At 30.2% G+C, this 14,718-nt stretch overlaps 1 protein-coding gene across 1 annotated transcript in view; it reads left to right on the forward strand.

The window, feature by feature from the left end:
* The window catches only part of LOC147079581 (glutamate receptor 1-like), a 270,499-nt gene that overhangs the window by 238,740 nt on the left and 17,041 nt on the right, over nt 1–14,718 (forward strand). The window contains exons 8-10 of the mRNA XM_085942239.1: nt 3,119–3,213; nt 10,314–10,481; nt 13,788–13,925. Of these exons, the coding sequence (XP_085798365.1) occupies nt 3,119–3,213; nt 10,314–10,481; nt 13,788–13,925 (401 nt within the window). The remainder of the gene's footprint in view (nt 1–3,118; nt 3,214–10,313; nt 10,482–13,787; nt 13,926–14,718) is intronic.

Here is a 14,718-nt window from a genome sequence, read left to right on the forward strand (position 1 = left end):
CGATATACTGGATTATTTGTTAGTTTGGGTTAGTTTAGATTAGGTTGGGTTAGGTTAGCTTAAGTTAGGTTAGGTTTGGTTAGGTTAACCTAATAAATAATTCAGTATAAAATATGTTTTCCGCCGTATTCCTCATAACCGAACTGTACCAAAGTTACTTAATATTTTAATATGATAAAATTGTAAAGCTACAGATTCAAGACTTAATGACGATCAATTCATAAAATTCTAGAAATGTAAAATCTTATAAATCCCCTCAAAGATTCTTTTTCTTCTTCTTTCGACCATGTCCGATCCTAATAGGATCATATGGGCCTCCACAGTGTAGAGTTTTGTATTAATAGATTTTGTTTTTACGAGAAATGGAAGTCAGCCACTTGCTGAACCTATTAGGCCTATACCTTGATTCACACACAAATTGAAAAACAATATGTGTACTCGCCAGACCCAGGATTCGAGCCTGAGACCCACGGCGTGATAGTCCAAGGCCTAAGCCGCGCGGCCACCGTGGGTGTCAAAGATTGTCATTATTAAATACGCGTTTCATTTAGATGGCAAACTTTAATTCATATAGTCATAACTATTGAGAAGAAAAAAATACTTCTCCCATATCTCTCCACACTCAAAAATCATACCTTCATACTATCACACCCACAAGCTAACGCGCTTGCAAATGTTATTTTTTTCTTGGTTGCGCAATTCTATTCATGTATTTTCTCTTGTCAGATTAATAATCCGTAGATCGCCATTATAACAATGCTGAATTGGTGAAACATGATTATACACGACGTCTGAATATGCGTAGCTGTGCCACTAGGATATAAAATGTCCCATTATAATATTATTTTATTCTGACTGCAATGCACATGTTACTTTGTGTATTTTTTTACTTTGTCTAACCACAAAGATTCGCCCATATACCTGCTAGCTTAACGGCACTAATGTCAAATATAATTAAAAGGAAGGTTTTAATTTTTCTTTTGATTATATTTTGACATAAAACATCTTACGTAAACAAATATAAATATTATAATAACAGTTTATTGTTCACATATAATATTAAATTCTATTATATATTATTAAATACTATAATAAAATATAACCAATGGTCGTGTAAAAGTAAAATCACAATCTATTTTTATTTATGTACGATTGTTTATTTACATCCGATATTATATGCCGTAGTTATATTATTAGACTGCGTCAGACTCAATTCAATTTACAAGTCGGCATATTTTCGGTTATATTTTCAGTACCTTAAGTCTTCACAGTGATCGAGTGGATCTGTTTTGTTCTTTTGCCTTTTTCAAATTAACTTGCTCCAAAATCCACGACTAACTGTATCTGGATGACCGCTTATTTTTATTTTAATATATTTTTTAGGTACTGTTCGGTTATACGGAATACAGCGGAAAACGCATTTTGAAAATAGCCGACAAACTGGATTATTTGTTAGGTTAACCTAACCAAACCTAACCTAACCTAACCTAACCAAACCTAAACTAACCCAAACTAACAAATTATCTAGTTTATCGGCTATTTTCAAAATGCGTTTTCCGCTGTATTCCGTATAACCGAACAGTACCTTTTTTTTTTTTTTTTTTTTTATATTGCCTGTCTTATATGTGTTTATACTTTTTTAAGTTTTTCTGTTTTTCTCTCTCTATTTTTCTTTATCGATTTTCAATAAGTCTCCAATAATATTCATTACAGCTGTATATAATTTTTGATCTAATTTAATTTGATTTATTATGCTTTTTGTGTCCGCCAGTTATTGGTACCATCACATATTATTTTTTTCTATATTATATTCACATCTATCCTCAGTGATTGATTCTGTTGGTTGACGTAAATAAATTTTAAAAAATGTACAGGAAACGAGAGAAAAAAAGAATGTTTATAATAAAAAAAATCACCAGTTACCCTTACGTATTATTCATTTATATACGTTTTATAATAATATAGTTATTATGTTGTTAAGAAAGGATATTATAAAACTGAATAAATGATAGTATAACAGAACTTGACTTATAGCATTTCTTTAATGTTCGCGTTAAAATTCAACCAACGCCTCCAAAATTAGTTCGCAATTCTTATCCGCGACATATTCCAGCTTAAATAATTATTAAAAGACAAAGAGATGTAGCGAATACTCCGATTCACATAAGTATTCTGGCCGCTCACACAGTCATTTTTTTCTTTCTTAACTTCCTTCTTTAAGCACTATGGTGCGTGGTATAGAATCAGTCCCATACGACTCTGTCTCGGGATGAAATGAGCACTTAAAAACATTTATTTCAGACACGTTTATAGCGTCATGGAAGGCGTCCGAGCGCATCAAATATTGTACATACATGACGGGTGGTAGTGGCAACCTAGTCAACTTCACTTATATGTCAGCATTATAAATCAATACAAATAACAGTAAAATAAAGACTCTTAATATTGTCATTTTCTGGTGATATGTATGCAGTTATAATATATATGTCAAAATCATCTATAAAATATTGTAGAATTAACAAAAAATTAGGCACTAAAATAGTTGTTAGATTTAGTCTAAAATTTTTGATGTAATAATCGTTTATTGTAAATCTACCTTCTTATTTTTCATTGCACCAGGCTTTCAATGACTTCAAGATGTTAACCCATAATATTATTATCATGCCTAATACTGGAACTTTCCACAACATTTTGATGTAGTTATATTCAACAAAAAACTATTAAAATATCACTACCTAAGTATGAGAAACTTATTTAATTTGTATGAATTTCGTCACAATTTCTTCACCATTATAAATCTAGAATCAAAATTACTGGAATAGCGGATAAACTTTTATAGGTTTGTGTCAAAAATATCATAGTTTTTTAAGCACAAAATATTAAATTTTAGGATGGCAGCTAGTTTCAAAAAATGGTTTGTTGTTTTTATTATTAATCATCGAATTGAACAAAATATTACTCTCGCTATTATAAGGTGAAAATTCTGTCCGCGAAAGTAATTAATTCCTAGTCATTGGGCCTTAATATATAATTTCAAACCACCACCGGATTCACTCTATGAAACTAAGTTTACTATATCGCCACGCTGTAACCATTTTTTCGTCTTCTTTCTCCACAGACGAACTCCGCATTGTCAAGGACGGAAATTACGGTGCTGAGAACCAGGATATGAAAGGCGGCTGGGACGGCATGGTCGGCGAGCTGGTTCGCAAGGTATGTTTAAATCTTCAGACTCTTCTTTACATGTATTTATCATTGGTAAATATTATACCAAAATAATTTCGCACAAATTATAAATATCCAACTTTGCAGTAATTATTATTTTGAAATATGTATCTCAAACAATTTTAATTCTGACATATTTTTTATTATTAGAGTATTTTTTTACCATGTCCGATCCTAATAAGATAATATAGACCTTTAAAGCGTGGAGGTTGTATTAACATTTTTTTTTATTTTAACGAGAAATTAATGTTAGCCACTTGCTCTTCTGACACCAAACACATTTTTAAAAACAACATGTGAATTTGCCATAACTGGAATTCGAACCTGGACCCAACGCCATTATATGACATTATGAGTATTGGTTGATAGCCATTCATGTATATGCGTTGGATTTGATTGAAAAAAAAATGATACCGATTGGAATGGGAAGACAAATATTTTTTTCTATAAATTGCATTAAAATTAACCAAATTAATCATGATTTACCTCTAATATAATGCTTAAATTAGAAAAATACAAGTCTAATTAACACTACTAAATTAGGTACATAATTCTAAGGAGAAACATAATTAACAACTTAATTATTATTATGAGTTCCTTCAAAAAGTTGTCCAGAACTCAATTTTTATTTTGTAAAAAGTGCTGATTGTAGACTTGTTTCTCTTTTTCTTTCACTCACAGACTTCGTTTTCCCTCAACCACCCGCCACGTCTCCACACTCGTTAAGCACACGTAAATCGTGGCGTAACAAACGTTGAGCGCTTTCCAAAGTTGTGCCGAAAGTGTCACAGGAACAACTTCTCAAGACCTTGGTTTGCGTACATTAGAATGGGTGTGATTCTTACTTCGATATAATGTATTATGGTTAATTCTTGTTGCGAAGATACCTTCTTGCAAGGCCAAAAACTTTTTAAAGGCTCAGAAATTTTCCCTGCGTAAATACTAAGTCGCAATGGCCGACCAATGCAACTGAGGGTCGGACAGACTTGGGAAGCTTTTCCTTTTCAACCGACATATGGGGACACTCCCCGAGGATGTGGTCGGTATCCTGCAATTCGCCACATTCACTCACAGACTATACCAAATCATTTCAGTAAACTTAATGTAACCGTTATATTACCCATTTTGAAAAAATATACTTTTCTATTATATGAGAAAATATCATTACAAAAAATTATATACTATATTTTTTTATATTAACTCTGAGAAAGCAATTTATTATGTTATTAACTTTTTACACCACTAATCTTTATACGATTACTACGATACTTATAAATAAATAAAAATCATGTAAATAACTAAAATATTATAAAGCATTTACTAAATATTATAAAATCAATCTCGAATACCAAAATGTTGTAATAACTACTTTACTGCTTCACTAAAACTCACTAGAAAAAGCATGTCATGTAACAATTACCAGTTACAATCGTTGTAGTTCAATAAGATGCCCGTAGCTTAATTGGAAAAGCATAATGACGCAAATCCAGCAGATACAAGTCCTGTCGAGTGTAGTTTTTTTTTCCACAAAATGATTTTTTCTAGTGTATACATACATGCATGAGATGTTTTCAAATTATGTATATTAATTTGACCGTCTCTAGATATGTCATATAATAAAAAATCTAACACACTTATTTTTATAAAATACATAAGCAGGTATACATACAATTAATATAGTATACTATATAGCTAATATTTTCTTAAAATTATCGAGCGCTCCGGTTTGTAAAAAATTTCCATTTCGAGCGCTGGATATTACTAAATAGATCAAAAAAGATATTGTTAAGCTTTTTATAGATTAAAATAAACACAATACTTGGTCCAAAGTTAATGTACATAATTGAATAAAGAACCGGTTTCGTCTACTTAGAATAGAGACCGGGGGACGGAAATAAACTTGACGATTTTGTTAAAAATGTAGACTTAAAAATAAAATCTATAATTATGTTTTAATTAATTATAAAAAAAATATATTAAAATCAATACTAATTTTAAAATTCTATAAATCTATTGAACACCGTAAATAGCATCCAATCTTACATAAAAAACTCCTATATCAAATTTAATGATATTTTTTCAAACGAAACAAAACTATTATTTCTACATAGTCTGAATTGGAAATGTTTTTAATGAAATTCTGCAATTCTTAATCCAATTTTATTAATATATGTTATTATTATTACAACGTGCATAACTTTTTAACTCTTTTATCAATTTTGATCTTTGAAAGAAAAGTATTCTTTATTTTAATAGCAATTCATGCGTAATTGTCTATTACCTAGAAAGTTATTAAGTATTATTTAATACAGAATTTTTGTAATACACAAAAGTTTCATGACTCCACACTTAAAAATACATTACTAAAAGCTATCTATAGATAACATATTTTTTTAAATCACGAAAACGTGCCTTATACTTTTTTACATCCAATAATGTAAAACTATATAAAAAAATAAACAACTTATATTTTAATAAAAACTGTGAATTATTACTATTCGTTGTATACCTGCGTACATAAGTATTAAAACCGTAAAAATAAATATTCAGCTCGACACATTTTTCCATTTTAATAGACGCTATTAAAATTCAAAAGAAATATATTCTGACAAAGCACGACTAGACATTCTTGGAGCGTCACCGATGGCCAAAGTTTTCCAGCACTAATGCATCATCAATAGGCTCGTCATGAACTGGCCCGATTGTCCCCGGAGGCTATTCAACGAGACGCGGACGCCATTGTGAATTTGGTGCGACAGAATTAACTTAATTTTTTCTCTTATATACTACACAGAGTGTTACAAAATTAAAGGACCCTAACATACGTTTAGTTATCGAGGTCTACGTGTTGTGAAAATATTGCTTAATACACTTTTGTATAAGGCGGCCCTCATTGTCCAATCCATCCGAGTATTGGATATTTATACAATACAGCATCGAAGTCACGGTGAGATCAAAATACATAATATTATGTGATTAACGCAAGCCTCAGTAATTTCGTAATTATTTCACTACTGTAAAAATTACATTATAATAATAATTATTATTGATACCTTCTTAATCTGTTGTAGTAATAATTTAAAAAATATATAATAATCTACATCTTCAAAATGTATAAATAAAACAGGATACTACAACAACCGTAGAAGAAATTTTCTTCTTTCATTGTACCATTTCAGAATGTGAGTGATAACAGATCAAAATGATTATTATCAGTTTTTTTTCATCCACCCCTATTTCGATTATAATTCAACCATTAATTATGTAATAAATACCTCAACACCCACGATGGCCGCGCGGTTTAAGCGTCGGCCAATAATGTCATAGGTCCCATGTTCGAATCCTGGGTCTGGTAAGTACACATATTGTTTTTCAATTTGTGCATGAGTCAGAGTATGGATCCAATAGGTTGAGCAAGTGACTGACATCCACTTCTCGTAAAAACAAAATCTGTTAATACAAACCTCCACTCCGTGGAGGGTCCATTTTATGATCCTATTAGGATTAGATTATGATCCTATTAAAGGGTTTCTGTTATTTATTATTTGCAATTTTTGTGATGATAATCATTATTGTGCAACGTATAAGAAGGGGTTATATTTAATATATAATAATAATAACAATAAACAACAAGTTATTTTTTCTTGTTGTAAAATTGAACGTAGTAATGCAGCCAAATGTAGCCAGTCCACAATAATGTCGAGCTGAGATAATGGCACTTTAGCAACAACATGATATTAAAAATGTATGTAAAATTGTAAATAGTATTTTATTTCAAGAATATTTTTTTTGCGGCTTGGCTATTTTCAGCAGAACGTAGAGAAAACCTTCTCGCATCTGATCTATATCATATCTCATTTTTTTATTTTTTGTGGACTGGCTACTCTCTGTATAACTATGTCCAATTAAAATCCCGATTTTAGAACATAATATTTAATTAACATTTTTGTTCCTAATTATGTATCTTAGATTTTGTATGTTATAACGTTATATTGGTAACACGCTGTACAGGTATGGCTGTGCAGTTCTAGGCCTTTAATATAACCTATTTAATACGGACGTGACACAAAACTTGTCTCGTTCACATCTCTTGGCACACGGAAATATCCACTTATATATAAGACGCTCGGAATGAAGCATGTGAAACTTACCTTTGAGAAGTACCGATATATAATGAGAAGTTTTTATCAAATTCACGTTCATTTAATATTAATTATTCTGAACCTGAAAGATTATGTTCCAAACTTGTAAGGGCGATTTATTATAATATATTATTAAATTTCAGTTGATCGTGTTTGACGATTGAATGAAAATATATGCCATGTATATATATATATATGTAGCTGTCAGTATATTAGCGATCAAATATCTATTTTTTAATGTATCAAATTATTCTACCGCAATAATAATTTCTCAGCGACTCATATAACGGTCAACAAGTTTACTGCTTAGCTGGATCGACAGATTGATTGGCGATTTGAAATACGGTATCGCAATGGAAAATTAGTCGAATAATCCTTTCCCATAGTATCATATTATTTTATGACTGTAATAATAAATAAAATTCACAAGCTACTCGTATTTAAACCATCGTTCAATATAATTATGTACGGGAATATAATGTTTATGTAATACTTTTGATTGTATAAATAACGAATAATGATTTATCAAAATGTCACTCGAATCTAAGTACCTGGCTCGTAACTATCTCAGTAGATAATAATATGTACTGTCATTGTATTTATACTATTGTACCGATCGTTATGCTGCAAATAAAACTCGCTCCTGCATACATCTTCGACTTCTTCATCATCATCCTCAACACCATAACCCACACATCGAACACCACAGTGGTGACACCAACATATATATATACAGCTGAGCAGAATTCCGAACTTCGATCGATTAATAACAAAATATACCTACTAGGCCACTTTACCTACCTATAATATACCAAAATATACCTACTACCTATATAACGACCTACTAAAAAGAGGATCACTAATTCGTCACGTCAATACTACAACTATAATATAACTCTGAATTGGTCATTGTTGGGAAAATTAAATTTAAACTTTACGTGTATAACATCAATCTAGGCTGCCATAAAAATGAAAAATCGTGCTTTTCTAATTGGGAACAATTCAAATAATGTTTAATTGCATGGAAAAATATTGTAGGTGTATTATTTTATTTATTTCACGCATTTATGTTTTTAAAGTTATTTAATATTTTCAAACAGAAAATTGATACAGTTCCCATTAACTTCTGACTTACCTATTTTTTATTTTGTAGAAAAGGAAATGGAACGAAAATAGTGAAAATCGAGTTACCTATCTAGTTGTAGTAAAAGGTGATAAGTTCATTTATGATACCTAGAGCAATTTAAAAAAAAATCTAAAAAAACTTTTAAAAACAGATTAATAATAAAGAGAAATAATTAAATCAATATACGGTACTAATTTTATACTTAATTTAATAATAAACAGGACCGGTTTCGTTCTCTTCAAAGCAATATCATCAACTAGTACATAATATTATACAATAATAATAATACTGATAATTACACTAACAAAATATAATAAAAATATTTATTTTATTTTACGTCTATTTCATTATAATATTTAAAATACTTTTTCCAACTAAAATGGCGGAGGTTGCAAGTTACTCGGCTATCTAAAAAGGGGGAAGCTATTTTATCCGTGATCAAGATGGTAGGATTTAGCTTACGACGTAGCATTAGTTTACCAATTAGATACTATACTATATTTTTCAATTACTATAATAATATTTTATGTTTGGATAGAAGCAATGGCTGAATGAATTCAACGAAAGTCTATCTCCTCCTCATTAAAAATAATATTTACAAACATATTTTGAAAATTTAGGTGTTTATATTATACCTATATAGCGGATAATAAATTATTTAACATGATATCCTGTCTATATCGGTTTATATAAAATCCATGTTGAAGGGTATTGTTTTCAGGGCTTTTATAAATTTTGAAAATTATAACATACAGTGAGACATGACATGCTCGTCAAAATTTATTTTCCAAAATAAATTATAACGATGATTGATATTGTACAATTATTGACAAATGATATATTTATTTCAATAAAAAATGGTACAGTTCGGTTATGAAGAATACAGTGAATATACTGGATTATTTGTTAGTTTGGGTTAGTTTAGGCTAGGTTAAGTTAGGTTTGGTTAGGTTAACCTAACAAATACTCCAGTATATCGACTATTTTCAAAATGTGTTTGCCGCTGTATTCCTCATAACCGAACTGTACCAAAAAAACACTATTTTGTCAATTCGAATTATGATTTTTATCTACCTTCTTAAGGTGATGTATTTACCTATCAGAGGCACCAAGTATGGAGCAATTATTTCTATGGCAGAATAAATAAATAAATGATCTACTCTGAACACCACGTAGTTGTTGATGTATTTGATCCAGCCAAGTAATTATTGTGTTAAAGGAGCACTGGCAACTATCTCTCGTGAAAAAACATGAACTTAATATTTAAAGATAGGCGGCTCTCTTGGTGCAGTGCGTAAAGCGCTTGCCTTCCGCCCGAGAGTTCCTGGGTTCGATTTCCGGTCAGGACACACAATATTTATGTGTTTTTTTCAAAGCCTTGGTGTTTGTGATTGTTCAAAATTACTAACAACCACTTTGTACGAAAAAGCAAGGACATGGTTATTAATAATTCTAAAAATCAATGTAGGTACTCTTCGGTTATGCGGAATACAGCGGAAAACACATTTTGAAAATACCCATATACTGGATTATTTGTTAGTTTGGGTTAGTTTAGATTAGGTTATGTTAGGTTGGGTTAGGTTATGTTAGGTTTGGTTAGGTTAACCTTACAAATAATCCAGTTTATCGGCTATTTTCAAAATGTGTTTCCGCTGTATTCCGTATAACCGAACAGTACCAAAATGTAAAGATAATCTCTTCTCTGTGAGCAAAATAAAATATGCTTTTTTGTACCCAAAATGGTTCCGAATAAATCTTTTATTATTTTTCTTGGATATTCTTTGTATAGAAAACTGCATGACACAATTTCTACATTACAGGAAGCCGATATTGCGATTGCATCAATGACAATAACATCGGAGCGGGAGCGAGTGATCGACTTCAGTAAGCCTTTTATGTCACTCGGCATATCCATCATGATCAAGAAACCAGTCAAGCAGAAGCCAGGAGTGTTCAGCTTTTTGAATCCACTTTCCAAGGAAATATGGGTAATCATTTATTTTACTTTTTGTTCGTTGTCGTGATATATTAGGGAATGGAACGGTATTAAAAACTGTCTGAAAAATACCACAATATAATATTATCATTTCGTAATGCAAACAGATAAGTAAATATAAAATCTCTTATAACAAAAATCAAACAATCTTAGATTACTAGCCTAACTAAATTAATTATTTAATGCACAAGTTCTTGTCATTTAAATCAAACATATTAATATGTATTATTAATATTTACTATAATGTACTTTGTTGTGGTTTCGTAACAATGTGTTTTTTAAAATAAACAAGTAAACGAAGCAAAAACTAAATACATGCCTGTCTATGTCACACCACGAGAAGTCGCACCAAAGTTAGATATTGGTGCATACAAGTTTGATACGGTCGATAGTTTCATATACTCGTACCTTAGATCTCTTGTAACTCGACATAATGATATTACAGAAGAAATCAACAAGAGAATCATGTCTGCGAATAAATGCTACTTTGGTCTGTTAAAACATTTTAAGTCCCGCTTACTATCTCGCCGAACTAAAAGCACTCTTTACAAGACACTTGTAAAGCCAGTGCTCACCTACGCATCGGAAACCTGGACATTAACTCTGCGAAATAAACGAGCCCTGAACATCTTTGAAAGAAAATTTCTCCGCCGTATATATGGACCGACCAGGGATGGCACTAATTGTAGGAGAAGATATAATGCTGAGCTCTACGGGCTGTACGAAGATTGCAGCGCAGTTCAATCAATTAAGATTGGGAGACTGCGATGGCTAGGTTATGTGCACCGTATGAATGACAATGAAGCGGCAAAGAGAGTGATGTCCAGTAATTCAATAGGATGTAGAAGAAGAGGGAGGCCAAAGATTCGCTGGTTAGATAGAGCTGCCAGTGATTGCCATATTCTGGGGGTACCAAATTGAAAAGCGGCCACACTGAATAGGGACAGGTGAAGGGAGCAGTTGGAGGAGGCCAGGACCCACACCGGGTTGTCGCGCACCTGATGATGATGATAATGTACTTATTAAAATACTAAAATAAAGGAAATTTGAATATTATATTCTTACACGATATGTTTGTATGACAAATAAAACGTGATTATATTTGAGACTCTTAGTTTCAAAGTTGTAATCTCCATATTATTCCGCCATTTTGAGATAATCTTAAAATGTTGTTCAGCACAGTTAGGACTGCAAATAAAATATTTTCATTTCTAAAACATATTAGAAAACAATAAGAAAATGCGAATCGCAAAATAAAATTTCCTCAATAAAACTAATCAAAAATCATGAATCATTAATGATAAATTATCTTTGATTAAAGTTAGTCGTGGAATATAAAAAAATGTTGAATGATGAATATTAACGTCTGGCTTAATTTTATTTAACTAACGAACGAAGCTGATTTTGATATTTTTTAAGAATAAATACGATGTAAAAGTACTTACAGAATTAGAATCAAGAGAAAAATATTCTAAAAACGGAGGTTACCATTTTTGGAACTGATATGTACATAGTCTGATTTATGTATTATTATTGTTAGAATTTGCATGTTCATATATTTTTTCTTGTCTTCAATAAAAAGACAGTCTTCAATTATTTATTAAGTCTGCCTTCCAACGATATGAATGTTTACTATATATAATGTATTGTCTTATTAGCAATAAAGCTAGTTTGATCAAAATTCGATATAAATAAAATTAATAATTATTGAAAAGAATCTAAACACTAAAATTAGCCGTCAATTATTATTGTTGGATAAATTCAATTTCCACCATTATTTTTAGAATATATTTTCTGTAATATCTTTATCGATAAAAGTTTGTATAAGCTTGAGTTAATTTTTGTTGTTCATACAATAATTAATGTTAATATTATTTTACGAGTATTTCCATTATTATTGTGTATGAATATCAATTGATTTTTATTCAAACCTTTTCAGATTTTTGCATAAATATTTTTAAGTTATTACTTTTTGTGAAAGAGACAGGTATCATCATGTCATTTAAATTAATTGTAAACTAAATATTTACATGAATCTATTATACAAATTTTATATAATTACATACTAAATATAATCATAATATTGTAATGATTAGAAATTAAAATTTAGAGTTTGTGGTGTATTTCAAAGCTACGTACTGTAAAATTTGTTGTAAACGGGGAAGGATGTATCTTGAAATAACAAGATATTAAACTATCATAAAATCAATGTTATCAAAGCACACACAAATTGCTAAATACTATAGAGTTTTCTGAATATATTACATATTAATATAGTGTTACATAATATAAATAAAATGTAAGGTATAGTATTATGGCGACGTTTACAATAATACATATTTATGGTTTTAATTTATTTTGAATAAATTAAATAATAATTTCTTGGATAAGAAAATAAAATTACGGTACAGTTCGGTTATGAGGAATACAGCGGAAAAACACATTTTTAAAATACTCGATATACTGGATTATTTGTTAGTTTAACCTAACCAAACCTAACCTAACCTAACCTGATTTAACCTAACTTAACCTAACCTAACTCAACCTAACCTAACCTCATCTAAACTGACCCAAATTAACAAATAATCCAGTATATCGGGTATTTTCAAAATGTGCTTTCCGCTGTATTCCTCATAAGCGAACTGTACCAAAATTACATATAAATCTGTTTTATCAAGTCTACAGATTATTCAGACTAAGCTCTTAAAAATACTTTAAATTCAAAAAGTCACATAGGCCCTTAAGAATTAATATTAAGATATATATAATTATTAATATTATTTTTTTTGTTTTTTATATTATTACTATCCGAGCAGCCTCCTATATAAATGTTAATTATTGAAAATTAAGTATTAAACAAACTTACAACGTTTATCGAGAATCTACTATATGATATTTTACGTAGTAATAAAATGTATGTCACAATAAAATAAAATGTGTTATAATGTCAAAAAGGTTGAAAATCAATGCGACTTTACATCTGTAATCAAACTGTTTTACCAAATAATATAAAAAAAGTGGAGATAATTAAATTTTCAACCAACCACTCTTTTTTACAAATGAATGTGATATTCAAAATTGGTAGATGTATACATAAATAACTACAAACATAATAATATCAACATACGAAATTATATTATGGTGAACGTTTCAAAAGCCAGCGACAATTATTTCACCCGTTACTTGCATATTTAGATATGATTCTAATTCCGTGTTCATTGTATGATACTATTATTTATGAAGTATGTGTATGATGGCTTTGCGCGAATCATGAATTGACACGTCGTACAATCAACAGGTGTGCGTGATATTCAGCTACATTGGGGTGAGCATCGTTCTGTTTATGGTGTCCCGGTTTTCACCGTACGAATGGCGCCTCATTCACATGACGGACGGACAGCACCACGAACAAATGTCTTCACTAACCAACACACAGGTAAATAAATAATATACAACAAATTAATACTATCAACTGAGGGTACGTGATGTAATTGGAATTCAAATTTTAATTCATTTAGATTTTGTACCATGTTCTTTCGACATATTCAGGCACAATGCTTACTCATCGATTGCAAATACATACAAACAGCAAATACTGTAATTCTCGTTTATACAATAAATTAACATAATATAAGAAAGTAAAAACCTTATTACTTACATACTAAATGAAGAATCAAGTATAAAAACATTTTTTGAATATTTGGAATGTTTGTAAAAACCCGTAGTTGATACATTCGATAGGTACTTACTATAAATACAGTCCTAGTCCATAATGAAACTAGGTAATGTATTTGGAATTTAATAAAATTAACTAATGAGAAATGTCACTAAATATACATACCACTTAATAAATAAAAAAAAACCATTTGTTAAGGCTTAATCCGTAATTGGTAAACCTAATGAATCAACCGCGGCATCAAATTTGATAGTTTCGTTTGTAAACTCCTATACTTATATGAGACAGACTAAGCCTTAGATGGAGATATGTGTTAAAAATTGGGAAATATATTGAAATATCAAATAAACCGTAATATACCGTAATAAGCTCTAAACCGGGAGATATCACATAGCGTTGAGGCTATCAATATGTACTGTATAGGCAAATCTTAAAAATTCTTTGAACAAACCATGTGACAAATCGTCGCTGTAGGATTGGTTTGTCGAATAGACCAAATGTCAAATGTTCAGGAGACGAAAAACAAATTTGATTATCCTATATTTTAATACAT

Source organism: Rhyacophila brunnea, unplaced genomic scaffold, assembly GCF_057557595.1.
Source record: "Rhyacophila brunnea isolate RB1 unplaced genomic scaffold, BYU_Rbru_1.0 scaffold_1, whole genome shotgun sequence".
Lineage (NCBI taxonomy): Eukaryota > Metazoa > Arthropoda > Insecta > Trichoptera > Rhyacophilidae > Rhyacophila > Rhyacophila brunnea.